General features: G+C 68.0%; 1 protein-coding gene across 2 annotated transcripts; it reads left to right on the top strand.

Annotated features, from left to right (window-relative positions):
- The first annotated feature begins 267 nt into the window (after positions 1–267).
- On the top strand, positions 268–26516 carry FGFR1 (fibroblast growth factor receptor 1). 2 transcript variants are annotated; one of them, XM_074928566.1, is made up of 18 exons: positions 268–381; positions 6701–6909; positions 15589–15852; positions 16590–16673; positions 17168–17343; positions 19149–19272; positions 19949–20139; positions 21489–21633; positions 22885–23081; positions 23510–23655; positions 23780–23901; positions 24029–24139; positions 24283–24473; positions 24622–24744; positions 24888–24958; positions 25376–25513; positions 25988–26093; positions 26201–26516. In XM_074928566.1, the coding sequence occupies exons 2-18, from the start codon at positions 6819–6821 to the stop codon at positions 26375–26377; spliced, it is 2457 nt and encodes an 818-aa protein (XP_074784667.1). In that variant the 5' UTR covers positions 268–381; positions 6701–6818; the 3' UTR covers positions 26378–26516. The 2 variants fall into 2 exon arrangements, with proteins under 2 accessions (XP_074784667.1, XP_074784668.1); XM_074928567.1 differs by lacking the exon at positions 15589–15852 and having other exon boundaries at positions 26201–26515.
- Positions 26517–27183: the final 667 nt, after the last annotated feature.

Below are 27183 nucleotides of genomic sequence, written 5' to 3'. Positions count from 1 at the left end.
CCCGGGGGGGGTGCTCCGAGGAGGCGGGGAGGCGACCCGGTGGCGACTACAAGCCCCATCAGGCCGCTGAGGAGGAGGAGGAGGAGGGCGTGGGAGGAAGGCTGGCGGGGGAGGAGCCGGGAGGAGGCGGCGGGGCGGTGCGGGAGCGGCTCAGTCCGGCGGCGGCGGGCGCACGGCGGGGACGCGGCGGGGCGGGCAGCGGGAACGGCAGCGGCCGTCGGGGCGGCCGCGCTCTCCGGGAGCGCCTCCCGCCGCCACCTCGGGGCCGGCCCCGCCATGGGGCGGCCGCTGTGAGCGCGGCGGCGGCGGGGCTGCGCCTCTCGCCCCGGCCGGGGCTTCCCCTCCATTGTTCCCGGGAGCGGCGGGCACCGCGGGGCTCCGGTGAGTACGGCGGCCGCGCTCCCACCGGGGCTGCCGGGGCCGCGGGGCATCGCTTTGTTGCGCCGCCCGGATGGCGGCGGGGAACGGACTGGGGACCTGGGGACACCCCCCCCCCCGTCCCAGGGGGCTCCGCCGCGGCCGGACCCCCACCCCATCCCCCCCTCCCCGGCGCGCCCGTGGAGGGGCGGCTCGACGGCGGCTCCGGTTTGCGGGTACCGGGGGGGCTCCGGTTTGCGGGTGCCGGGGGTCTGCGGACACCGGGGCCGTCCGCTGTGTCGGGGTCCCCGGTTTGCAGCGCCTGGGGGCGGGGGGGGGGGGGGCAGGCGGCGGGGGTCCCCGGTTTGCAGCCCCCGAGGGGGGGGCAGTTTGGAAAGGCGGCGGGGTCGAGCCCGTCCGACCCCCGGGGCCCCCCCCGGTTGCGGGGAGCCCGGCCGCGAGGCTCGGGGCTGGTTTCCGAGTCGCCGCCTGGTCCCTTGTTCCCGAAAAGTTGCTGAGCGGGAGCCTCGCGGCTTCCAGAAAAAGATGGAAAAAGGAGCCGGGTTTGGTTTTGTTGAGGATTTCGGGTCCTGGGGCGTCGCGGTGGTCGCCGGGGATGGGGGTGCTGGGGGTCCCGCGGCCCGTTACGCGTCTCCCTTTGTGTTTGGGAGCCGCCGGGGGGAGGTGGGGGGCTCCGAGCCTCCCCCAGCCCAGCTCCGCGGGTCTCCGGAGTCGCTCCCGCTGCCCGCGGGGACGGCGGCGCCGGCGACAGTCGCTTGTCTCTGGGCCGACGCGCAGCCCCCGGCCCCGGGTGGGCTTGGGGGGGCGGTTTTGGCCGCGGTGCCCGGGGGCGGCGGGGGTTCTGCCGCAGTCGCAGGCGGTGGCCTTGTGCGAGGCGGGAGCGCGTCGGGGTTTCGGCGAGGGGCGCTGAAGCCGCCCGGCGAGTCCGGGTCCGGGTCGCTGGTTCGTGCCCCGTGGCCCGGCCGGTGCCTGGCGGGGGGGCCCCGGCGACGTTTAACCCTCGCTCTGCGGCTCGGGCGGGCTCGGAGGCCGCTGCTCTGCCGGGGGGGTCCCGGCCGGAGTCAGCCGGGGGGGGAGCTGCGGCGCTTTCGGAGGTCGCCGGGTGCTGCCCAGCGCGGTGCGGGGGGGGGGAGCAGCCCCCCCCTGCCCAGCCCGGGGATGCTGCAGCCGCCTGGCCCCCGCGGCCCCCCGCCCTGGCTAGCAGCCATTTTCCCCGCACAGGAGCATTTCCTCCCTTAATCTCGGAGGTGGCCGGCACGCACTGCTGCCCGCTCCCTGTGTGCTCAGAGAGGATTAAACCCGCCAGCCCTGCCCGGGGGGGCGCGGGCCGGAGCAGCCCCCGTGCGCATCCCTCGGCTCCGGGCTCGGCCCCCCAGCCCTGCTGGGAGGGAGCCCGGGCTGCCTTCAGGTGGGAACTGGAGCTCCCTGTTTATTCGTCTGCCTTAAAACATGCACCGAACTGGGAGCTGTATTGCCCCCAGCCCCGGCTGTTCCCCCCCCGATGCTCCGGCCCCCCCAGGTCTGGCTGCTAGAAGGAGCCTCTCGAGCGGGGCTGGGGGGCAGATGCTGGTCCCGCAGTTCAGCCCCGCTGGGGACCTCCCGGGCACGAAGGCGAATGCGAACAGTCGGGGATGTGTTTGCTGGAGAAGTCTGTGTCCTTCCCCCTCCAGCAGCTTTCCTTGAAGGAGCCGAATGTCATGAAAACCCCATCCAGGTCCCGCCCGGGCGGGGTGAGAGGCCTCTGCCTCTCCCAGGGGTGACAGGCCGTGCCTGTGTCCCAGAGTCCCCGTCCCAGGCCGGTCCCCTCCCGGAGCAGGCGGCGGTTCCAGCCCAGGGGACATTCCCTGCAGGTCTGAAAACGAAGCCCTGGGGTCGGGATCCCTGAGCTGGAGGATGCTGCCAGTACTGAGCTGGTTTCAGAGGTCTGTGGGTGAGGCTGGGCCCTGCCCCGTGCCCCTGCCCCACGTCCCAGGCTGCCCCCAGCGTGCGGCGAGCCCCCCCTGGAGACCCCCCAGTCGCTGTAAGGCCTCGCCGCAGCTGCGGCACGTACGGCCGGGAAGGGTTAACGCAGTGTGTATGCGCACAGTTGGATATTTATTTTTCCAAGCCTGCATCTGCTTTAAGCATTATAGTTTTTCCCTATAGTTACATTTGCAGTTGTGTTTGCTTTTTATTTCAGCAAATACTCGGTTCCTGACCTGAGCCGCAGGCTGGGGCGAGGAGCGCTGGGCCAGGGAAAGGCTTTTCACCCTCCAATCTTGCCTTTGGCATGCCCTTCCTCCCCAAGGGCGCCTGGAGGGCTCCTTGCCTTGAGCCTCAGAGAAAGACTTGAGTCTCCCTTCTGTATTTTGGAACTGGAGGGCATCTGTGCCAGGCAAGGTCACCCCCTCCCCACCCCAAGGAACACGTGGCCCCCAGATGGGTGCAGCCCCCACCGCTGGCTCCTGAAGCCTTGGAGACCTGGGAGCCGAGCTCCGACTCTTCTCCCTGTTGAGTTTGGCCTTGCCTGGTTGTGTTTCTGCCTGCAGCGTTCCACGCTGGTGGCTGCCCCCGAGGCACCCCGGCGCTCGCCCACCCGGGATGCTCCGACGTGGTGGGTGCTGCGGGGGCCAGCTCTGCTCCGCTGGGGAGGTGGTGGCCAAGCTGCCCCAGTCTGGAGCCACCCCAGCCCCACCAGAGCCTCCCCCGTCCCCATCCCAGTCGGCAGCATGAGCGCAGGGGGGATCAGATCGGGGGGTCCCCGTGGGCATCGCGACCCCTGGGTGCTCCGGCCAGGCACCCTGCTCCGGCGCCAGCTCCTGCTTTTGGCACCTTGCACGGATTCCTGGGGATGAGCCGCGGGCCTGGAAGGGGCTTCCCCGCTCCACTCAGCTCAGAAACGTTCGGCACAGGCGGCTGCCCGAGCGTGGAAGGTCCCGTCCTGTGCCGCGTCCCCGGGACAGCTCAGCCCCGTGACTCAGAGGCGTGGGAGAGGCGAGAGGCCAAAGTGCAGCTCTCGGGGTCCCCGAGGACAACCGGGGCGACAGGTTGCACAAGGGCCGCTTCTCCCGAAGGCTCGGGCGTGCCGAGGCCGCGCGTGAGAGCATCTTCCCCCAGGCCCGGGTGCGCGGGGAGCGTGTGGCCCCGGGAGGATGCGCAGGTGGGCACAGGGGCGCCCGTCACCGCCCCGAAATAGGTCCGTGGGTGTAGCGGCCGCTTGTAATTGCAGTCTCGGAGGCAGGTCTCGGAGGGGCAGCTAGCCCTGGCTCCTCGCTTACTGCTTCCATTTTTAGTTGTTTGAATCCACCCCGAGCAGTAAATTGCAGCGTGCTGGGGCCGCGGGGAGCGGGGCCGGTGCCCGGCGGGAGCGGGAGACCCACCCCACTGGAGCCGCCGAGCGGTTTCCTGCTGGGATTTCTATAAACGCTGCCCAGAGGCGGGGAAGGGCCATGCCGCCGTCTGCACAGGTAGGAGCCCACTCCCGCTGCCTCGCCGAGGGCGCAGAGGAGCCCTGGGGGGTGCGGGCACCATGGGGGTCCCTGGGCTCCCTTTTCCCCTGGGGAGGAGGGAAGGGTCTGCGCTGCCCCTTCCCCTCAGCACCCGCCCCTCCTGCACACCGGGATTTCCCGGGGTGCTGCCGAGCCCGTGCGGGGGGAGACGGCAGGTGCTCGGTTTGAGCCCCGAGCGCAGGGTGTGTCCCCGTGCCCAGCAGAGCCCCACGGGGCTCGGCGGTCCCTCGGCCTCCTGGCACGCGTGACCCCTTCCCTCTCCCTCCCTGTGACTCTCACGGGCCGCGGGGCAGCTCTTGCCGCCGAGTGAGCCCTACGCCATGGAAATATGCTGCTGTCGAGCCCCTGAATCAGCTGGACGGCGCCCGCTCTGAGGTGTATCTGGAGAAGGGCTTTGCTGCGCGCCGAGCCAGCACTGACTCATTTTTCAGGAACTGCCGCTTGTGGAGGCGCAGCGCTCCCCTCCCTCCGTCCCTCCATCCCTCCCGCCCCTCGGCACGGGGCCGGCTCGGGAGGCCCACGCAGACGCTCCGCATTAGGGCATGTTCCGGGGAGCATGTGCTGTCAATAAACAAAACCACTTAGAGACAGAAAATAATTTCCAGAAATACCGAAGACTTTTTTTTTTTTTTTTTTTCCACGAAGAATTCCACCTCCCCCTTCCAAACCCTGATAAATTGTTAACATTCAATAACTATTTTAAAGCGTGCTGCCTGGCGCCTGGGCGCGCTGGGGCTCGGAGATAACGCCGGTGTTTGCCGAGTGCCACTTCTCCCTGCCCGACTGCTTGTGTCAATATTTTGGGTCCCAAATGCTCCTGCACCGGCCAGAGCAGTTGAGGCAGGGAGGAAGGAGGTAGCCGGAGCCCCCAGACCTGCACCCCAGCTGGGTTCCTTGGGCTGCAGAGGCTGGTCAGGGGGTCTGAGCTCCCCGGGCAGCACCCGGTGTTAAACGGGAGCCCTTGGGGCTGGCGGCTGCTCATCAGCAGGGAAGAGCCGGCACTTGGGACAAGGGGAGCGAAGGGTCTCGCTCCCTCGCGGGGACAGGAGAGGCAGCGGCCGGGGTGTCCGGAGCTCCGATGGGCCGAGCGTGTGGGGAGGATGAGTAGCGGCTTATTACTCACTAGAATTATTACTCACCGTTTCTCACAGCACATACTTTAGACAGGCGTCTCAAGGCAAAGGGAAGCGCCTCTTCACGCGCCGGGTCGGGAACAGCCCGGCACGGGGCTTTGGGGAGTCCGAGGATCGGGGTGAGCTCAGGATGCTCAGAGGGGCAGGGAGGTACGGTGGTGCCCCGGGGAAGTCCTCTGCCTGCCGGAGCCTGGACGAGGCTTTTGGGGATGGTATCATCCTGTCCCCACCCTGGTCCTTGCACTTCTCCAAGAGCATTTGCCGCCAGCCGTTGCTGGGCCGGCAGCGCCCTGGCCGGGCCAGCACGGCCGTGCTGGGTTGTGCAATTAACTGGGCAGGGATCTCGCCGGCGAGCTCCTCGGCAGAGCCTGGAGGGACGAGTAATGACGGCCGGTGTCGGGACGTCCATCCCAGCTCCCGCCGAGGCGCAGCTGTGTGGCGGGGGTGGAGGACGGGGCTTTGCTCGCGTCCACACCGCTGGGACCAGTTGGCCAGGGGCGGCCGGGCTTGGGCTTTGGCTCCAGCGTCCCCCTCGAGTGTGTTTTGGCAGAGCTCGGCGCTCCCAGCGCGCCGGGGAGGAGGGAGGAGGGCTGTGGAGGGCACATCCCCGGGGCAGCCTGAGCCGGGATCGGGCTCCGCTGGGTCTCCCCGTGCCAGAACCCAGCCCCGATGCCTCCCCGCGCGGAGCCGTGCCCTGGCAGGGGAAGGGGACGGGGGGACGGGGGGGCTGGAGAGCCGGGCGTGAGAGCTGGCAGGGACGAGAGCAAATTGCCGTGTTGGCCCTGGAAGCCGGGGGATTTCTCCCCAAACGGCTGCTCCGAAAACAGCTGTCGGTGGAAAGAGAATCTGCCGCACGTGGGAGCGGGGCCGAGGCCCCGGGTAACCCCTTCGGCTCCGGGAGGGCCGTTCCAGCGGGGGGGCTGCCTGCGTGCCCTACGGATCCTGTAGCGGGTGCAGGGGGCTGGGGTTTGCAGCGGGATCTGCTTGGCGGAGGGTGCACGGCGCGGTGGATGGCGGAGTTTGCTCTGGGTGTGTGGGATCTGCAGCCGAGGCTTGGGGCAGCGGCGCGAGGTGCTGCTGGTCCTGGAGCCCCCGGGGGTCCCGGCCTGGGTCCCGGCTCTGCCCGCGGGTTTTGGGGCAGACGATGGTGTGGAAACAAGGGCGAGAGGTGGGGGGGGTTTGCCTGCAGGTTGCTCACGTAGGGGAGAAGTGGCCTCCCAGAGCCCAGCAGAAACATCTCTCCTGTCCCACGGAACTTGGGCAGGTTTTGAGATTATTTTCCATCTGAGAAAAGGTAAAGAAAACAAAGATGTTGCTGGGATGACCCAGCCTGGGCCAAGGGGGCTTCGGAATCAAAAATTTTGTGACATTTTGATCTGTATGGGAATTCTTCTTTTCAGCACGAACTAAGTGGAGGAAGGGGGAAGCAGGAGAGCAGAAATCTCCCTTCCTTTAACCGGCCTTTGAAAATTTCCCCCACCGTTCTGGGAAATTTTGCTGCATTCGATTTTGCTTCGCCAGCGCTTTTGCTCTCGACACATCAGCGCTTTTATGCAGGAAAACATAACCCTGCCAGTCAGCGCTGGGTCGCTTCGGGCTGCGGAGGGTCCGCGGGGAGGCGGGTCGGGGACATCCCGGCGCTGGGAGCGGGATGTGGGGCCGCACCTCGCCCTGCCCTGACTCTGCTTTCCTCCTTCGCAGCTCGGAGGGGCTGACGGCCCGGCGGAGACCCCCCCCGCGCCCGCCCGGGGCCAGCCCGGGGTCCCCATGGAGTGGTTGTTGCGGAGCCCAGTCGCCGAGCAGTAGCCGCAGCAGTGGGATGTTTGCCTGGCGGTGCCTCATCCTTTGGGCTGTGCTGGTCACAGCCGCGCTCTCAGCTGCCAGGCCGGCCCCCACCCTGCCCGACCAAGGTAAGACGAGCAAAGCGCTGCGCGCGCGGGTCGGTCGGGAGAGGCTCCCCGCTGCCTCGGCCTCTGCTGGCCATAGGACGGCCGGTTCCCCCGCGGACGGGGCAGACACACGTCCCTGGGAGCAGCACGGTGCCAGGTGGCCACCGGGCTACCAGGGAGCTGCCGGCCGGCAGCGTGGGGATGTGGCGCAGGTTGTCTGCCCAGAGCAGTTCTCGTGGGCACAGAGAGCGCGTGTGCGGTCCCAGCATCGCCCGGGGATGTTTTAAACCTGGAGGGAAACTGTGGCAAAACCCAACGACGTCGTGTTGGAGGGTACGCAGCTCCGGGCGCTGTGTGCCCGGCGGGGGGTCACTGCGTGTCCCAGCGCTTGCTTCCCCGTGACCATCTGCAGGCCGAGGCGTGTGTGGATCCTTCCCCCAGCCCTGCCTGGCACGGGGCTGCTCTGGGCTCCGCAGGATTTGGGTGCTGGGTACCAGAGACCCCCGGGGTGCTCCAGCGCGGTCCCGGCTGGGGGATGCTCCTGCCGCCCTGATCCCTGCGAGGTGCAGCCCCAGGCGAGGGCATCCCCCTCGCTTTTCCTCAAAAAGCCTACAAGGGCTCGTGGCCCGCGATGGGCAGGCTGGGGGGGTCTGCTCCTGCCGCGGACCTGCAAAGCTCCAGAGCACGGTGGCACCCCGAGGGGCAGCTCGGATGGGCTGAGCGAGGGGGTCACCTGGCCCCGACAGAAAGCTCCAGCGGTTCAGAGCCTTGGCCTTGCCCTCGGTGAGGCAGAGAATAAACAGACCAGGCAGCGCTGGCGCAGGACTTCTGACTTACTGCCTTTTGGTTTTAATTACCCAAGAATGTCTGGTCTGAGGGGTACTGCTTTTCTTTTTAAGGCTCGCTCCCCCTTCCCTCGCCCTCCCACCAAAACCCCGAGAGGCTGATTGCGGGTGCTGCCGGCGTGGGCACGGCCGGGCACCCCGGCAGGCAGCCGTGCTCCCCGTGCCCGCGGCCCCGTCACGCTCAGGGCTTGGGGCAGGGCGGGAGGTGGCACCGGCGAACAAACCCTGTGGCAGGTGGGGGCCCGGCACCGGCCTCGGCGGGGAAGGACGGGTGATCCTGGCTGGAAACGTGCCACGGGCTGGGCAGCAGGGCCCCGGCTCACAGGTCCGGCCCGGGAGAGGGCTGGAGCTGCACGCGGTCGCCGGGGAGGAGCCCGGGCAGAGCATCGCTCACCGGGGCCATCTCCGGGATTTTTCCATTGGCACGTTTCTCCCCACTTCTGTAAATAACGCGGACAACAGCGGTAAACATGTTTTTCTCTGGAGATTGCTCTTTCTGGAAGAGGTTTCCTGGTGGTGTTTGGGGCGAGGACGGCTCTCGTGCTGCCGGGAGAGCGGTGCTGGCAGCCCCGCCATCGCCTTGGGAAAGCTGTCGCGGTGCCCAGGCCGAGGCTAACCTGAGCAAAGGCGGGTGTTGGGGCGCGCGAGGAGCCCTGCGGCCCCGCAGGGTTTGGGGAGCAGCGTCAGGCGGCGGCGGTGGAGGAGGAGAGGTTGGAGAGGAGGGAGCTGGTTCCTCGCCAGCCTCATGCCAGGGCTAACAATAACCTCTGGAAACGTTTCCCGACACGGTTCTCACCAGGGCGGCCCAATTAGTGCCACAGCAGGAGCCCGGCTGGGGCTGAGTCCGTCCCTTGGCTCCGGGGCCGGCTGGTGGGAACAAAATGTTCCCGTCAGGACGCGCGGGACGGGAAGAGCCGGTGCTGGGCCAGGACCCGCGGCCGGGGCCGTGCTGCCGGCACCTTGCAGGTCGCCTGCTCCAGCCCCGGGGGATTTTGGGGTCCGGCAGGGTGTGGTGGGGGCTCTGCTCCCGCACCGTGGGGCATCGTGTCCCCAGGGCCGGGTTCAGTGTCCTTCCTCCTGCTCCTCATCCCCGCCGGCTCCCCAGCATCGCCCGCGCCGGCCGGGGGGCAGCGGTGCCCGCGCTCGGGTCCCCTCCGCGGCGGAGGCAGCAGCTTTCCCGGACTTTGTTCTGGATGTTTATGGGGTTTCAGTTTACTCTTGGTTCTGAGGCAGCTAAGCTCCCTTCTCAGGGAGCGAGTAATCCCCCGCGCCCGGCCAGCGGCCCCTGCCTCGCTGCGCAGGAGGATTTTCAGTCGCCGGCCCGCCTCTCCTCGTGGCGTGGGGAGGGGGCTCGGGAACTCTGCCTTTGTCAGGGGCTCACTCCTGTTACTGAAAAATCTGCAGCAAATAAAATATTAATGGGCGCTTACTGCATTTTATAGTTACCTAAATTTGGAGGTGGTAAAAAACCCCTAGTTAAAGGGAGAAGCCAAGAAATTTCCATGAGCAACCTCCATCGCCCTCCCTCACAAAGCCGGTCTTTGTCTTCAGGTTAAATAGAAACCTGCAGAAAATTGCCGAGGGGATTTTTTTCCTCTCTCCTTGTCTGCTATTGTCCTCGCTGCTGTTCAGGCATTTCCACCGCTCTTGGGGTCTGCCTCATCCCTGCCTGGGGGGCTCTGGGGGTACAAAGCAGCCGAGCAGGTTTTTGTGTCCCAGGACTTGGGGGGGTCCTGCCTTGGGCAGCTCATTTTGGGGCACGCTGAGCCCCACAGCCACCCCAGCGCTGGAGACGCTTTCCCGGGGGATGCATTTGTCCTCCGGAGCGGGGTGGGGGGGGTGGCAGAGGACCCCCGGGGCTGCAGCTCCCTCCCTGTGCAGCCAGGCCCCCGTTGTGGGGGGGCTGCCCCATTTCCCGGGGCCGCCCAGCTGGCCACAGGCTTAACCTCCCCCCGGCCCCATCTGCGGGGCTCGCGGGGCTTTGTCGTGCCCGGCTCAGCCGGGGGCTCTTGCTCTGGGCCCCCCAGGAGCCAAAAGCCCGTCAGCTCTGGGAGCGTGGGGCTGTGCTGCCGCCCCCTCCTCACCCCCCAAAACTTGCTCAGCGCTAGCAGGAACCTGGGGGGTACAATCTGCGCCCCCCCCGTCCATCAGGGGGATGTTTGGGCTGTTGGGCACCGCTGTAGCCTGGAACGTGCGGCCACCAGCCCCAGCCTCCCCGGGGGCGGCACAGCCGGGGTCCCCGCTGCTCCCCGGGTGGCTGCTGGCCCTCGCCTTTGTGCCCCGCTCCCCATTTCCCCGCTGTCCAGCCCCCCCCGCCATGTTTCCGCGGGTCTCGGTGCCCCCCCACCCCTTGCCCCAGGGACCCCCAGGTTTGGAGTAGCCGACTCCTCGCTGGAGCAGCTTGGGGACCCCCGGCCAAGCCGTGGAGCCTCCTGTGCTTTTGCTGTTGATGGCAGCGGCCCAGGACCGTTACCAGAGCTCGGGGGGGCCCAGCAGCCCCCACTCGCACCTCCCAGCCCTCCGCTCCCCCAGACCCCGCGTGCCGCAGCCGCTCAGCCCCCCGCTCCTCTGGGGCGTCCCGCTGCCGGCCTTCCCCTCCCAGGCTGTTGAGCCGGCATTGTTCCCCGCCTCCCGCCTTTCCACTCGGATGCTGTCACTCCGGCCCTTAATTGAGGAGGAAAAAAAGAAATACGAGTCTTCGGGAAAAGCGGCGGCGCTCTGCCACAGCCGGGGCTGCGGAGCCACGCGAGGGGGGTGTAAGGGGGTGTCTGGGGGCTGCCTGGCTGTCGAGCCCCCCCCCCTCCCGCCAAGTGCAACAGCCCAGGGCTGCTCAGGAGAGATGTGGGGAGGGGGGGGCAAACGCTGCCAGCGCTGAGCAGGGCCCGGGCAGAGCCAGCGGTCATTGCCAAAAGCCACGGGCACGTGTTCCCGTTGGGGCGTTGGGTTGTGCCCCCCCGGGATGGGCAGGACCCCCCCCTGGGTCTGTGCCTTGAGCCGCCGCCCCTGGGGGCTCCTCGGGCTGCAGAGCTCCGAGTGTGGCTGGGGGTGTCCCGGGGACGGGGAGGGGGAAGAAAAGGGTGGATTTATTCTGACAGCTTTGCAAACTACCAACACGCCTGTTCGCTAAGTGCTGCTTCATCTGACGTGCGGGCGAGGGAGGAAGAGCGGGAGAGCCTGGAGCAGCGTGTAAATCCGCTCTCCCTGCCCGAGGAAGCATCTGGGGACCCCAGGGTGGGGAGAAGACGGCTGGCTTGGGCAGGAAGAGCCCCGGGTGCCTTGAGCCCCCCCGGGAGGAGCCCCGGGTGCCTCGAGCCCCTGACGCTTGCCCACTGGCATCTCCCTGGTGCAGCTTTCCCCGGGGAGGGGGCACCGGGTCAGCGCATCCCCCCGGGAGCAGCCGGGGTGCCGGGATGCTGCTGGCTGGGGTGGGGGGCGGCGGGGCGAGGAGGTTTTTAAATATGAAAGAAGCCAATCCCCACGTCCCGGTAAGCGCTTCCTGTTGGGATTAGCGGGGCTGCCGGGCATGTGTGTGCTTTTTCTTCAGGAAATACCTTCGGAAAGCCCCGCTGGGGTCTCCAGGGCAACCGGCGGCCTCGGCCCGCGCCCCCCACCCGCGTTGTCCCCGCGCCGCTTTGTTGGCCGCTTTATTGCCATCGCCGCCCGCTCCGGGGGCTGCGCGCTGGGCCGGGGGGGCACCGAGGGGGGGGCTGGAAGGTTCATCTGTGCCTTCGCCCTCCGCAGGGCTGCTGCTCCACGTCCCCAGCCCCGGCGGGGGCCAGCCCCGGGGGTGCCGGTGACAGTTATACGCACTTGGTGACACTCTCCATCTGGCCGGCGCTCGGCTCCGCTCTCGGTTCCATTTCAAAGCTGGAATAAAGTAATAAAACCACGGCGGGCTGCTCGGCCGCTGCAGCGTGCATCTCCTCCTCGGGGCCGTTTGAAAGCGGAGGCGCGAGCTGCGGGGGCCGGAGCTGCCCCTCACCTCGCCCGGGGCTGCGGGGCTCCCCGCGGGGTCCCGGTGCCAGGGTCCCCGCTGCGCCGGGACGGGGCTCTGCCCGCTGGGGTCCGGACTGGGAAGCTGGTGCCACCTCCGCGGCCTGAAGCGTTTCAGTTAAAAAGGGAACAGCAGATAGTTTGGATGTGCCAAACCTACCGTGTGTTTTGCTGCTTTCTGCAGGCGGGCGGGCAGCGGGCGCTGCCGGGGCTCCGTTTGCTCTCCTCGCCGGTGCCCTGATGGGCTCCAGGGGCTCTGGAAGCAGAATCGCAGCTCCTGGCCGGTGCTGGAGAGAGGGACCCCCCCGCCCCGGGCACTGCCCAGCTCCGACCGACCTTTGCGCGATGCTGGGAGCAGTCGGGGTGACTTCAGAGCCTGGTTGTGCAGCGCCGGGGCGGGCGAGGGCCCGGGGAGGAGAGCCAAGCGTTTCTCTGGCTGATTAAACTTTTGCTGAGGTGGCCCGCTCGGGGCTCGCTCGCAGTGCGGCCGGGCCGGCGGCTCTGCAGAGGGGCTGCACCTGGTGCCTCGGTTTAGGTTACAGAAAGGCAGAACATGAGAAAGACGTTTCAGGCTGACGGAGCCGTGATCAAACGGGCTCGGCCCCAATTACCGTCCGCGGAGGACGCTCCGGGACCGCGCTGCTCCTGCTGCCAGCCGGGTTCGGAGCGGCCTCATTCCGAGGGGACGCCCGTGCGTCGGCAGCGGGCGAGTCGGGCTGCCCCGGTGCTGGCGGGGCCGTGCCGGTGGCCGCGGCACTGTCTGCCCGCCCCGCAGCAGCACGGTCCGAGCCCGCAGGCCAACCTGGACATGCTCATTAGCCTGTGAACTCGTTTTCAGGCCGTTCCCACCATGCTGCGTTTTCCGCCTTATCCCCGAGTGCCAGAGATGTGCTTTGGGTTACCAAAGGGCAGGATCCGGCCTCGGCCTTCCCTCTCCCCTCGACACCCTGACGCTCCCGTCATGCTGATAATGCAAAGCAGCGGGGCTGGGGGGGCGGGGGGCTGCCTTTGAAAAGCGACCTGGCCACACGCCGGCAGACCCCCGGCCTCCGCCTGCCCGGGCTCCTCGGCGGGCTCCGTGGCCCGAGGGACCGGTGGCCCTCGCAGCGGGGACCCGCGCGATGCTGCGCCCGCGGGGAGGGACCCGCCGCGGCCCGGGGCGCTGCCTCCCCCTGCCCCGGCCTCTGGCTGCGGCCGCTCGAGGTTTTCCCTCCCTGGGCCACCCCCTCCCCAGTCTGTGGGTCTGGCTCAGAGGTGCCGGGGGGGCTGGCAGGAGCCTCCCTCCCCGCAGCCCTTCCCGGGTGAGCTGATGGCAGGAGCCCGCGGACGTGCCCGGGGCCCGCTCGGAGCAGAGGGGACCCGGCCGAGCTCTTGGGCTGCGTCGGGGATTTGATCCCGGCCCAGCAGCGGTTCGGGACCCTGCGTGGCTCCTCGTGTGCCGGTGTGTGGGGGGACGGGCACAGGGATGTCGGGGGACGTTCGTGGGCGGGGGGGTCCCTGGCAGCTCCAGCCACCTTCTGCAGGTTATTCCGTTCGACAAGGAGTGAGTTTGTGTTGGATAAAGAGTGAGTTTGTGTTGGATAAGGAGTGAGTCCATCGGTGCGTGGGGAGGGGCAGACCTGAGCGCGGGGGTGGGGGTGGAGGGACCGAGATAAGGGCAGATCTGCCTGTGGCGGCAGGGCCGTGTTCTCACCTCGGTTTGGGTTTTCGTGGCTGTTTGTCGCTCCCTGACCTTGCTCTGTTTGAGAAGGGGATCGGGACGGGCAGGAGGACATTGTGTGACCGAGTCCTGGGGTGTTCAGCCAGACATCACTGCTGCATTGTGTGCGCTGGGAGACGCCTGTGACTAATCACTTGAAACACAAATCAGAGCTACTAGAAGTGCCCGTCCTGTGAGGCTGCGAGAGAAAAACAGGGAAAACAGGATTGCAAAAGCAAGACCCTTCCCCCGCCACCCCGGGGACTCCCACCAGTCTTCACCTTCCGCCTTAAAACACTTTGTAAACTCTTATTGATGGATCTGGGGCTTTTGGTCTTCTAGCAGCTGAGGAACGTGAATTTTTCCCCAGCACGGTGTTTTCCTTCGAGTGCTAAGCAAGAAAAAAAACAAAAGAAAGGAGAAACTCTCAAGCTGCTCGTAGATGTTTTCCCCATGAAGCTTCTCACCAGTACGAGGAAAAACAAAGCGGCCAGAAAGCGAAGGGGAGGTCACGATGCGGTGAATGGGAGTTTCCAAAGAGCTGAGCTTTCATTTTTGGCAAGTGGGAGCCGCTGGTGGGTCCTGGGGGAGCGGCGCCTTGCTGAGGGCCCCGGCCCCGCGCTGGCCCAGCCGGGGGGGTCACGCAGGCAGAGGCCCCGGGACAGCTTTCGGCAGCTGCTGGGCCCCGGACGAGCGGCCCCGCGGCTGCTCTGGGCTCTGTGCAGGCGGGGCAGGAGGCTGCGCTCGCCTGGCTCCGTGGGTGCCGGGAGCTGAGGGTGGTGTTAGTTCTGCAGGGAGGCAGCCCCTCCGGCGCGCCCTCGGATGCTCGGCGTGGGGCCGCAGGGAGAGCTGTGGCTTTGCTCTGGGCCCCGTGGCTGGCGTACGGTGCCCGCGGGCAGCAAGCACCCGGGTCCTTGGCCAGGACGGCCCTCGAGCTGCGGATCAGCTGAAGTTTGAACATTTCCAGACCGTTTCTGCCTGCACGAGGTTCATTGGGATTTTCCAGCCCCTCTGTTACGGAGCAGCTGCACCGTGGAGACCTTCAGCCGTGCCCCCGCGGCACCATCGGCTCTTGCCCACCTGGCATCGGCCCGGAGCTGCGGTGGAGTCACGGTGTCTCCCGCAGGAGGCTGCCGAGCAGCCCCGGCCCCGAGAGCGGCGGCGGCACCGTGAGCCCATCGCCCAGCGCCCGCGGCAGCGCTCGGGCCGCAGCCACCAGCCACCCAGCGCCGCCCGCGCTGCGGCCGCCCGGACCCTTCCTCGGGCCGCGACGTTCGAAGAGCTGGTTTGAAACCCGGTCGCCTGCACCAAGCCCCGGGACCGGGAGAGCCGCGGCGGCAGAGGGCGGAGGACAGCGCGTGAGGACGGAGCCACGTCTGCACAACCAGGGCTGGGAGAGGCCGGATCGCCCGCGGCAGGACGGAGAGAAAGGATCTTTGTGCCGCTCACACAAATGTCGCATCGGGGAGCAGCTGCAGCTCGCCCGGGCCTGCGTCGCCACGAACGGGAACGCGGCGGCCGACACCTGCTGCGCCGGAGCTGCCCTGGGCGGACCCTTCCCGGCCGCGCCGCTCTCGCAGCCCCTCGCTGCCCTGCCTGTCCTGCCGCAGCCCCCTCCTCCTCGCCTGCCTGCCCCGAGCGCTCTAACTGGGACGGGAGTCCCGGCAGTGGGGGGCCCTGGCCTGCTTCGCTGGCTGCCCGCTCACGGTGGGGGGGACCCCGGGAGCCCTGCGCAGTGGCAGAGCCGAGCAGGGATTTGGGACGCCCCTGGGAGAGGCCGGGTCCTGCCCAAGCAGCCAGTGCTGCCTGGGATGTCTCCAGTTGCCCGTTTGTCCCCCATTTTAAGGCCCCCGCAGCAGCTGGCTCCCTCCGGGCCAAGCAGCGCTTAGTAAGAGATTGAGGGGGGGTGAGTGGCCTTGAACTCCCCACCCAGGGGGGCGAAGCGCTTGGTGCTGCTTGGGGTGCTCGCAGCCTCTGCCTCTGCCTCCCCCCGCTCCGCGCCGGAGCGTCCCAGCAGCGCATGTCGCCTCATTAACACGGCCCGCGGCGGCGGCAGCAGCAGCAGCATGGTTTCCTTTGGTCTCTATTTCTTTTCTCCTGCTTTTTTTTTTTTTTTTTTTTCTCCCCTCTCTTTTCTCTTCTTCTCTCTCCTAACTCCTCCAGTTCTGCCCAAAGCAAAAATCGAAGTGGAGTCCTACTCGGCCCACCCCGGTGACCTCCTCCAGCTGCGCTGCCGGCTGAGGGATGACGTCCAGAGCATCAACTGGGTGCGCGACGGCGTCCAGCTGGCCGAGAACAACCGGACGCGCATTACCGGGGAGGAGGTAGAGGTCAGGGACGCGGTGCCCGAGGACTCGGGGCTCTATGCCTGCATGACCAACAGCCCCTCGGGAAGCGAGACCACCTACTTCTCCGTGAACGTCTCAGGTTCGTAGCGGCCCTGGGTGCGCAGGGCGGGGGCAGCCCCGGGCCGCGGAGCGAGGAGCCCGCCGCCGCCGCCGGCCGTTGCATGCTCGCCCTGCGCGGATCCCGCCGGCTGCGCGGTGAGTTCGGGGCGGACCCGTGGTCGGGGGGCGCCCGGAGGAGTGGCCGGCGCGGTGCGGTGACCTGCTGCGGTGCGGGGAGAGGCGGCCGGAGGTTGTCGCATCGTTTGTCTGCGCAGGGCTGGGGGGTGGGGGGGTGCTGCGGGGCTGCCCACGGGCGTGGGCACGTGCTGGGCACGAGCCGAGGGCCACGCTGGCGGTGCCGGAGCGTGAGGCTGCAGAGGAAGGATCGCTGGAGGCCGGGCAGCGCCCGCCGAGGCTTGGGGCGCGTCTGTGCCTGCGGGGTCTTGGCAGCCACCCCGGAGGGGTTGGTGGCACCGGGCAGGGGGCGAGGCACCGTGCTTGGGCACGCGGCGTGGAGCTCCGAAACCACTCGGGGGGCGAATCACTCTGCGACGGGCAGGGGCTGCCAGCAGCGGGACACGGCCGGCACCACCGGGGGGGCTGTGCAGGGGGACACGCGGAGCCTGCACCTGGGGTCCCCGACCCCCTCACTGCCACGGCACCGCCCCATGGGGCTCTGGCCCACGCCACCACCCCGCGATGCTGCGGCCCCCGGCCCGCCCCGCTCGGGAAGGGTCCGGGCAGGGACGTTCAGCCGGGGCGTCTCTTCTCTTGCAGACGCGCTCCCCTCCGCGGAGGATGACGACGACGAAGACGATTCCTCCTCGGAGGAGAAGGAGGCAGATAACACCAAGCCCAACCGTACGTGCGAGAGATGGGTTTGGCCCTGGTACTGCCCTTTGGGGGGCGAGGGGAAGTTGGTCACACTTAGAAGCATCACCCAGGGACGGGGAAGGGTGGGCGAGGGTGCACGGGGGTCTCGCTCCAGCCCAGGGCACCCGGCGGAGGCGAGGGCTCGGTGCAGGGAGCAGGTCTGGGGGCACCCGGGCTGGTCAGAGCGAGGGGACGTGCTGGCACGGGTACACGGGGGTACCTGCTGCTGCAGCCGCGAGTGCTGAGCACACACCTCGCGAAGGAGGGCCCCGACTCCCAGATAACGCCCCGTGCCCGGGAGCTCCCCGCCCTGCCACAGCCGGGCTCAGCTGCCTGCACCTCCCCGGCTTCCCAGCTCAGCCCTGCCCTGGGCGTCCTCGGGGTTAAACCGGGAGCAAAAGGCCGGAGCTGCCGGTGGCCGAAGCCCGGGTGGGTTTGGCTGGGGGCCCCCCATGCTGAGCCCCCCCCGCTCTGCTCCCCAGAGGCCATAGCTCCGTACTGGACCTATCCCGAGAAGATGGAGAAGAAGCTCCACGCCGTCCCCGCCGCCAAAACGGTGAAATTCAAGTGTCCGTCGAGCGGGACACCCAACCCCACGCTGCGCTGGCTGAAGAACGGCAAAGAGTTCAAACCCGACCACCGCATCGGGGGGTACAAGGTACCAGAGCCGGGGGCCGGGGCGGTGTTGGGGGGCACCCGAGGGGGCGATAGGGAGGCAGCCCCCGGCCCTGCCCGTGTGGATGCTGCCAGCAGCTGCCTCGGGGCTCAATCCGGCCGGGTGCCCCTCGAGGGGCCGGGGCTGGAGGGCTGGCGCTGGGGCGGCGCGGGGAGGGGGAGGACCGGGAAGGGGCTCTTCAGCTTAAGAGGCACCGAGCCCCCTGTCCGCGGGGGCAGATGGGCCCCTCTGACATTCCTGCTGCAGAAGAGCCCGCGGGCAGTGACCTGCTTCTGGGTCATGTTTGCATCAGCTCAACTTCAGGGGGAGGGGGCGGCAGGCGAAGGCTTCGCTGGCTTTGCCTAATCCCCCCGCCGAGGAGAGGGGGCCTGGGCGTCCCGGCAGGCGTGGGGGTGGCAGAGCCCCTCCATTGCCCCGCAGTGGGGAGGCAGGAGCGGCACCAGCAGCCTGGGGGTCCCAGGATTGGGGTGGGGGGTGCCCTGGCCCGCGCGCAGAGCCACATTCGCCCCCTGCGCAGGGTTGGTGGCTGCAGCTGCTTCCCCGGCACCCGCAGCGGGACGGGGGCTCGGCTTTCCCCTTCCCACGGCTCCGGTCCCGCAGCGGGGTTGGTGCTGCAGCCCCAGCAGTGGGACCGGCCTGCCGGGACCCCCAAACTTCATCCCTCCCCGAAGAAGGGGGGGGGCTGCACTTCCAGCGTCCGGGACAGCTGCAGGGACCCCCCAGGTGACCCCTACAAGGGAGCACCGTGTCCCCCCTTTCCATCTCAGTTCTGGAGCGGGGCTGCAGCCTGCCCGGGGCTCGCACCCCTCGGTGGGTGCCTCCCTGGGTGGGACCCCCGAGCCAGCCCGGCTGGGCGCTGCGAGGCCGCAGCTTTGGGCTCTCCCTCGCCGTCCAGCCCCGCAGAGATGGGACCCGGCGGTGGCCCTGCGTGCCACAGGCTCCGGCCGGGCGCCAAGGACGCGCAGCAGGAGTGCGGCCACGTCACAGCTCTCGTAGCACGTCCCGGGGAGGGACACGGGCTCACAGGCGGGGAGGAGAGGGGCTGCTGGCAGCGCCGCGGCTCCCCGGGCCGTGACAGCGCGGTGCCCTGGATAGCTAATGGGGCTGAAATGCGGGACTGTGGAAATAACCAGCTTCCAGCTGGGAGGGAGGAATGCAGCCGCCCCGGCGGGGAGCAGGGCTTCGGCAGGGCTCGCCAGGAGCAGCCGCAGCCAGAGCCGCCGGCGGCAGGGGCCGGGTGTAGGAAAGACGTCCCTGCGCCCCGTGGCCGGGAGGGACCTGGGAGCGCTCCCAGCCCGGCTGAGCCCCCCGGGACCCGTCCCAGAGGAAACGTGCCCGGTCAGCAGCACCCAGGGGTGCGCGGGGTGTAAGGCCCGGCCACGCGCTGCCCGGCACGGTGCCCTCTCGCCAGCGGGGTGGCCGTGGGGAGCAGCGCAGGTCCGGGGCGGCTCGTCCCAGGCTGCGGCGTCGGGGGAACAATGCTGGTCTGTTCCCTCCGCACGCGGGGGCCGCCGGAGAGGGGTGTCCCTGCGCGCCGGGCGAGCCCATCACGCTCGGCTCACAACATCTGCTTCTCGGCGCAGCTGGCTCTGTGGCGGGGCTGTCCTGGGACAGCTGGGAGCAATTACGGTCCCTCTGTAGGAAAGGGGAAAGGTGACCTCAAAGGGAGATTTACGTCCTGCCTGTACAGTGGGGGCCGGGGGCGCTGAGCCAGCTCTGAGGGAACGAGGGCTCGCGCGCCCCGGCCCACACGTAACGGGCTCTGTCGTCATCCCCCGCGCCCCCAGGTCCGCTACGCGACCTGGAGCATCATCATGGACTCGGTGGTGCCGTCGGATAAGGGCAACTACACGTGCATCGTGGAGAACAAATACGGGAGCATCAACCACACCTACCAGCTGGATGTCGTGGGTGAGGAGCGCAGGGCTGGGGGGTCCCCGCGGGTCCCCGAGCAGGAGCGGGGGCTGCACCCTGCCCGTCCCCGTCCCCGCGGCCACCCGCCAGTCCGCGGGCAAGCCAGGCGGGACCTTCAACTCGGCCCGTTCTGGGGATTTTTAATTGTGGTGGAAATAATTTCATAGACCAGACAGAAACTTTTTCTAATCGCCTTATTAGCCATAATTCCCAGCTGGGAAGGCTGGTCTGAGCAGTTCCACATGTGGAGCTGCTCTAAATGCCAGTAAATGAACCATTAAAAATGTGATTTAGTTTGATTACACTGAGCAAACTGAAGGGAACAGTCAGCGAGGTGAACAAAGGGGTTTGTTAATGCTGACTCACCACAGTGGCAGCCGCTTTGTTAATGGCCGGGGCCCTCGTTAGGTTTGTTTGACCTCTGACCCCCCCATAGGTACTGACGTCCCGTCCCTGCGCCGGGATTTCACCTGTCCCCGTCCCCAGCCCCTCCTGCCTGCTCACACCCCGCTGTGGGGTCCCCGGGGGACGGGGACGCTGCGGCTCTGCCAGGCGCATCGGTGCCCACCCCAGCGGGGGGTGCTCCTGCATGGGGGGGGGCTGCAGGGCGCTCCCCGTGGGCTGAGCCCCCCCGAGTCCCGTCCTGAGGTCCGTGTCTCCCCGGGTCGTGCAGAGCGGTCCCCGCACCGGCCCATCCTGCAGGCAGGGCTGCCCGCCAACAAGACGGTGGCCCTGGGCAGCAACGTGGAGTTTGTCTGCAAGGTCTACAGCGACCCCCAGCCCCACATCCAGTGGCTGAAGCACATCGAGGTGAACGGCAGCAAGATCGGCCCCGACAACCTGCCCTACGTCCAGATCCTGAAGGTAAAGCCGCACGCCGGGCTGCCCCAGCCCGTGTCCCCGTGGGGCAGGAGCGGGGTGGTCGGTGGCAGCGCTGCGGGATGGCGACACGAGAGGAGCCGCTCGGGGCTGGGGGCCACCAGCTGTCACCCGCTGCAGCCCCAGAGCTGTCACCAGCCTGCCCGGAGGAGCCAGGGAGGGCTGCCCGGCCCCTCGGCCGCGCACAGGCAGCGCCATCCCCTCGAAACCCTAAATCCGCAGGCCGTGGGGGCTGGGGGGCCAGCCCGGGGGGGCGAGCACGGCGCTGGAGGTCGGGGAGCTGAGCCCCTGCTCCGTCCCTGTGAGAGCCGCTGGCTCCGCGCGCCCGTGGTCCGGCTGGCGGCGAGCGAACCGGCCCTGGCGTGCCCCTGGCCGGGTGGCCGCGGGGAGCAGGATTACAGCCCGGCGCCTCTGCCCCTGCCTCCCCGTGACACCCCCCGCAGCCCCGGGGTGCCGGGGGGGAGCAGCCCCGGTGCTGACGCTGCGGGCGCTGCCGTTCCGTCGGCGTCGGTGTGACTCCATGTTGTTGGTCTGTTCCAGCACTCGGGGATTAATAGCTCTGATGCGGAGGTGCTGACCCTGTATAATGTGACAGAGGCGGAGAGCGGGGAGTATGTTTGTAAGGTTTCCAATTATATTGGCGAGGCCAACCAGTCTGCGTGGCTCACTGTCACCAGACCTCTGGCAAAAGGTAATCGGAAGAACGCCCGGCGGGGTGTTTCCTCGGACCACCAGTCCCCGGCGGTGGAAAACAAAACTCTGGGCTCTCTTGTTTCTGCTGTTTCTGGTGCAACAAGCCATGGAAAAATACTCAGCGGGGCCGGCCCGGTCTTGTGCTCTGTGTGTGTCTCGGTGTTGCTCCTGTGTGCTTCCCACCCCGTCATCGGACACTGGCACGGCCTGGGGGGGGTCCGGCACCACCGGGCCCGGGTCCCTGCGGGCGCTGCCGTGGGGCCGGCCCGCGCCTTCGCAGCCAGCCCCGCGCCCCGTCCGCGCCGCCCTCCTGTCTCCGTCCTCCCCCCGTCCTCGTCCCTCCCCGTGTCGCCCAGCCCAGCCGGCCGGCTCTGCCTGAGGGTTATTTCTCCATGTCGCCCATCGCCAGCATGTTCGGATGGGCCGGACACTCCGTTTGGTGACGGGTTTAACCAGCCTCTCCTTAGGTCCGCCGGGATGAGTGGTCATCCCGAGGGTCTCTCTAGCAGGTCTGCAGTGGTCTCTGTCTGCTCCCCGGGGGTCTGGCAAATGAGACTGGGCTCTCCCTCCTCTCTGGCCTCCTTCCCAGAAGATCTCATGTCGTTTGCTTCTCCGTTTTTTGCTTCCATTTTTCCTTCTAGACGGCTGGCGTTAACACGACAGACAAAGAAATGGAAGTCCTTCACTTAAGGAATGTCTCATTTGAGGATGCTGGGGAGTATACATGTTTGGCGGGTAATTCTATTGGGATCTCCCATCACTCTGCATGGTTGACAGTTCTCGAAGGTATATACTCCTCTTCCTCTCCCTTTCCTCCCTCCTTTCCAGCGTATGCATCGCGGTCCGGGAGAGAGCGCTCCCCGGCCCCTGCCCCCCGGCGCTGCTCAGCGTCAGCTGGAGCGGGACAGGACGCGTGTCCCCCCGCTCCGTGCCCCCCCACCCCCCGTTGGGGTCTGCCCCCCGCTCTCTCCCCGCCCCGGCGATGCATACCCGGGGGAGCTTAACCAGGGGCTGCTCGGCCGGAGCAGGAGGGTCCCGCGCCCTGGGGCGAGGCCAGCGCTGCCCAGGGAGGGGGGCAGCGGGGGTTCGGGGGGGCCTGGCCGAGCCCTGCGGCGCCAGGCCCGTGCCGGGGCTCTGTCGCTTCTGCTGCGCTGCGGGGGAACGGCTGCCCCGGCCCCGTTGATGCTGCTCCCGGGGCATCAACGCTGCACGGACCGAGGCCTGATAACAGCAGCCGGGAAAGTTTTTGGGGTGCTGCGTGGTTGTTGCTTTCCCGGCCAAAAACTTTCCCCGTTATCAGCCGCTGCTTTGCCAGCCGGGTGTGCTCGGAGGCGGGACAGGAATCTTGGGCTCCCTCTCACAGCTCTCTCTGAGGCTCTTTCTTTGGGGGGGTCAGGATGGGGGTGCTGCCGGGGCGGGGGGGCAGTGGCAGCTCCCACCCTGCCAGATCCACCACGGGCTGTGCCCGCGCCGGACGGTGCCGCACGGCTGCAGCTGCTGGGGGCTGTTCACGGCGCCGACACCTCCCCTGCCACGGCGGCCGCCAGAGCGGGGTCTGCCCCGCGGCACGGGGGGACGGGACCCCCCTCCCCGCCAGCCCGGGGGTCCCACGGCCGATCGCTGCCGCGGGAGCTGCTTCTGCTGCTCTGCCCGGAGCTCTCCCCGGTCGTTACTGGTAACGCCGGGACTCCCGCGGCCCCGGGCACCGCTGGACGTCCCCTCCATCCCGCCCTGCTCAGGGTGACCCCCAGACCCGAGGGGTTGCAGCTCCCAGCGCCGCAGGGGGAAGGGACCCGTCCCCGGGGGTGCCCGCGATGCCCCACCCCTGCGGGGGGTGCAGGGAGAGCGCCGCTGCCTCGGCCGAGGGGCGCAGGCACCGTGTCCCCCCCCTTGACGCCTTTCTCAGCTGACCCCAGCCCCAGGCCGGGGTGTGCGGGCAGCCCCCCCGCCCCATCCTTGCCACACGCTGCCCCGAGGCCTCCGGCGAGGCAGAGGAGGGGTCTGGCGGGGGCTAACGGCCTGTTCACACCGGCCCAGCTATTGAAGACACCCCAGCCATGATGACGTCCCCCCTCTACCTGGAGATCATCATTTACTGCACCGGGGCCTTCCTCATCTCCTGCATGGTGGTGACCGTCATCATCTACAAGATGAAGAGCACCACCAAGAAGACGGATTTCAACAGCCAGCTGGCCGTGCACAAGCTGGCCAAGAGCATCCCCCTGCGCAGACAGGTAACAGAAAGTAGAGAGGGGGTTTGTTTGCACCTACTGCCCTTCCCGGGGGGACGCTCTGCGTGAGGGTGGGGCGGGGGGAGACCCGGGACCGTCTGCGCCCCTCCCCAGCCCCGTGGCACAACAAGGGCAATGAGGAGGCGCGGAAGGAATTTCCGCCGAGGAGAGGAGCGTGTTTTACACCCTGAGGAGACAGGAGGACCCCCGGGCTGTCAATTTTGTGATACCAACCTGCCAGAAATTAATTAAAAATTCCTTAGTCCGGGTCTGACGTGGAAGCAGCGCTGGCAGGGCCCCGTGCCCGCGGGCAAGGGGGGCTGCGGGCAGGGTCGGGGCGCGAAGGCTCCCGGTCAGCATCTCCATCCCGGCGGGGGGGGCCGGCCGCGGCCCCGGGCGCTGCGTGAAGGTAACCCACGGCCCCGCTGCAGGTGTCGGCCGACTCCAGCTCCTCCATGAACTCGGGCGTGATGCTGGTGCGGCCCTCGCGGCTCTCCTCCAGCGGCACCCCCATGCTGGCCGGCGTCTCCGAGTATGAGCTCCCCGAGGACCCGCGCTGGGAGCTGCCCCGGGACAGGTGAGGGTCCGTCCCCGCTGCGGGTGGCCCCGGGACGAGCTGCTGGAGCAGCCTGGCCGGGGGAGGACGGTGGCACCACCGCTGCCCTTGGCCAGTGCCGCTGACGGAGCTGCTGCCCTGCCAGGCTGATCCTGGGCAAGCCCCTGGGCGAAGGGTGCTTCGGGCAGGTGGTGCTGGCAGAAGCCATCGGCCTCGACAAGGACAAACCAAACCGCGTCACCAAGGTGGCGGTGAAGATGCTCAAGTGTAAGTGGCGGCGCAAAGGGGGATCCTGGCACGATGCCACAGCCCTGGCGGCTGGGGCCGGGTGTCTGCAACGTGGGGGGAGACCCAGCCCGGCCCCCCCCGACCGCTGCCTTCTCCGCTGCTTTAGCTGACGCCACGGAGAAGGACTTGTCCGACCTCATCTCCGAGATGGAGATGATGAAGATGATCGGCAAGCACAAGAACATCATCAACCTGCTGGGAGCCTGCACGCAGGACGGTGAGAGCGCGCGGGCGGGGAGGGGGCGTCCCCTCTGCCACCCCCCCCCAGCCGTCCACGCGCCAGGATGGGGCTGACCCTGCACCCCCGGGGCCGGGAACCCCCGCTCCCTGGTCCGGCTGCTCACCCCACCATCCCCGCAGGACCCCTCTACGTGATCGTGGAGTACGCGAGCAAGGGCAACCTGCGGGAGTACCTGCAAGCCCGGCGGCCCCCCGGCATGGAGTACTGCTACAACCCCGCCCGCGTCCCCGAGGAGCAGCTCTCCTTCAAGGACCTGGTCTCCTGCGCCTACCAGGTGGCCCGGGGCATGGAGTACCTGGCCTCCAAGAAGGTGAGGAGCCCCCGGGGGGGCCGTGGTGGGACGGGGAGCCCGGCAGCTGGGCTCGGCGGGGGGCTGCACCCTTCCCTTGCTGCCCCTTTCACCGTGGGGAAGCATCCGGGGGCTTCGGGGCCCAGCTGACGGCCCCGCGCTGGGTCAGTGCATCCACAGGGACCTGGCAGCCAGGAACGTGCTGGTGACCGAGGACAACGTGATGAAGATCGCTGACTTCGGCCTGGCCCGCGACATCCACCACATAGATTACTACAAGAAGACAACAAACGTGAGTGGTGGGGGGGCTTTGCCGGAGTGGGGATACCCCAACCCGTGCTGGGGATGCTTTGGGCATGCAGGGCTGCCCCCCCCTCCCAACTCCCACCGTGTCTCGGTGGCACGGAGCCGACGTGGGGCTTTCTCGTGTGCCAGGGCCGCCTGCCAGTGAAGTGGATGGCCCCGGAGGCCCTGTTCGACCGAATATACACCCACCAGAGCGACGTGTGAGTAGCAGCCGCGAGACCCCCCTTCCCGAGGGGCCGGGGCCGGGGGAGCCGTCGCTCGCGTGCTGGGCGCTCTGCTGTGCCCTGGGGGACGTGGCCCTTGGCCACCCCGCCCGGTGTCGCTGGCACCTCGCTGAGGGCATGTCCTGCAGTGCCCAGCGCCCGCCGGGGGACACGGCGCCGTGGCAGAGTGCTCCGGGTGTGACTCGCCTTAATTTAATGAAAATAGAAATAGCGTTGGCAGGTGGAATGTTTGGGAGCCAAACTGTGGCGCTGGGACTCGTCTGTCTTGCAGAGGGAACCAAAGCTCTTAGTGCTTGTCCCTCGCAGCACACGGGCTTCCAGCTGGACCCAGAGCTCGGAAGGGGGGGCTCGGCTCCACGAGCCGGGTTCCCCAACGTTGTTTGCCCCGGGCAGGTGGTCCTTCGGCGTCCTGCTCTGGGAGATCTTCACGCTGGGCGGCTCGCCCTACCCCGGCGTCCCGGTCGAGGAGCTCTTCAAGCTGCTGAAGGAAGGTCACAGGATGGACAAGCCCAGCAACTGCACCAACGAGCTGTGAGTGCGGCGCTGGGCTGGGGAGGAGGGGGAGGCTGGCACCCGACACCCCTCGCCCGGCCGGGACCGGCGCCGCTCCCCCCCGCACCCCCAGAGCCAGAGCGGGGCCGGGAGCCTGGGGGGTGGGGGCAGAGGTTCCCATCAGGTCAGTGTGCCTGCAGCAGTCACCACCTCCCTTCGGTAGGAGTGAATCCCGGGGTGGCCCCGGGCAGGGGCCGAGCTCCCCGTGCACCCCCCTCCCCGTGCACCCCCATCCCGGGGCAGCCCCGTGTCCTTCCCAGCGCCCACAAGGGCGGGTCGGGGTTCCCTTCCTTCCGCAGGGCATCGGCCCTAAATCCCCGGAACGGCGCCTTTGCTGGCTGCGGGTCCCCCCCCGAGTGCCGGTGCCCGTCCCCGGGTGCTGCCCCGCTCCCGCGGGTGGGGGGTCCCAGCCCCAGCAGCTCCGGGCTCAGCCCTCGCCCCCCGCCCTCGCAGGTACATGATGATGCGGGATTGCTGGCACGCCGTCCCCTCCCAGAGACCCACCTTCAAGCAGCTGGTGGAGGACCTGGACAGGATCGTGGCCATGACCTCCAACCAGGTAGGAGAGGCCCCCGCCAGCCCCCACCCCGCCCCAGGCAGGGTGGGTGCTCCCCGGGGGGTGCCCGGTCCCCTCCTGAGCCCGTCCGCGGGGTTCGTCCCTCGCAGGAGTACCTGGACCTCTCCATGCCGCTGGATCAGTATTCTCCCGGCTTCCCGGACACCCGCAGCTCCACCTGCTCCTCGGGAGAGGACTCTGTTTTTTCTCACGACCCTCTTCCAGACGAGCCGTGCCTTCCCAAGTTCCCCCCTCAGCACACCAACGGCGGACTGAAGCGACACTGAGGGTGCCACTGCCCGCAGGGACTGCCGTGCCGTGCCGTGCCGTGCCGTGCCGTGCCGTGCCCGTGCCACACCTTGCCGTGCCACACCGTGCCCGTGGCTGCCGGCGGACGCTGCCTGCGCAGCCCGGCCGTGCTGGGCTATGGCAGAAAGGGATCAGAGACGCAGCCGTAGCATCTCACGTAACCAAAACCACCCACCTCGCCTGCCCGCTTCTCCTGCCGCCTTAGCTGTGAACTCTCTGCAGCCCGAAGGTTTTGTTCTGGTGTTTTTTTGGTGTTTCCTTTTATTATTTTTTTTTTCAAACCTCTTTTCCATGAAGTCTGTGCTTGAATATTTCCACTTGGTGAAGCCAAAACCCTCTCCTGTGGGCAGCACCCCCCTTTCTGGGATGGCATGTCCTGGCAGGGCACGGAGAGCCGGGCTTATCCACGGCTTGGAGAACGCGCTAAGCCGAGGCCAGCGCCGGGTCTCTGCGGCCACGCCGGGGGTCCTGCCTGCACGGGGGTCCTGCGCGGGGGTCCTGCCTGCGCGGCGCTCGCTGCCTGGGAAGCTCCGCGGTGCCAGCGCCGATGGGCTGCGCTGCCCAGAGCCCGGGCGCGGGAGCGCAGCACGTGCGTTGCTCAGCACTGGTGACAGAGGCAGCCAAATCCAGCAGTGCTAAAAACGAGAGTCCTGTGTACATAACTAAAAATATGTATAAATATGAATATATATTTACATGTCTTTTTAAAAGGGTTGTTACCAGAGATATACCAGTTTGGTAGTAAGGTACTAGTGGCTGGTAGATATCAGTTGCTATAAAAAAA

The sequence above is a fragment of the Athene noctua genome, chromosome 28, assembly GCF_965140245.1.
Source record: "Athene noctua chromosome 28, bAthNoc1.hap1.1, whole genome shotgun sequence".
In the NCBI taxonomy this organism is placed as follows: Eukaryota; Metazoa; Chordata; class Aves; order Strigiformes; family Strigidae; genus Athene; species Athene noctua.
This window is presented reverse-complemented; position numbering and strand designations above follow the sequence as displayed.

What these genes read in the sequence shown, in the direction of transcription:
- FGFR1 (XM_074928566.1), top strand. Translation starts at nt 6,819, where the DNA reads ATGTTTGCCTGGCGGTGCCTCATCCTTTGGGCTGTGCTGGTCACAGCC. An exon ending in CCCCACCCTGCCCGACCAAG is followed by an intron (nt 6,910 to 15,588) that starts GTAAGACGAGCA and finishes TAACTCCTCCAG; the next exon opens with TTCTGCCCAAAGCAAAAATC. An exon ending in AGATAACACCAAGCCCAACC is followed by an intron (nt 16,674 to 17,167) that starts GTACGTGCGAGA and finishes TCTGCTCCCCAG; the next exon opens with AGGCCATAGCTCCGTACTGG.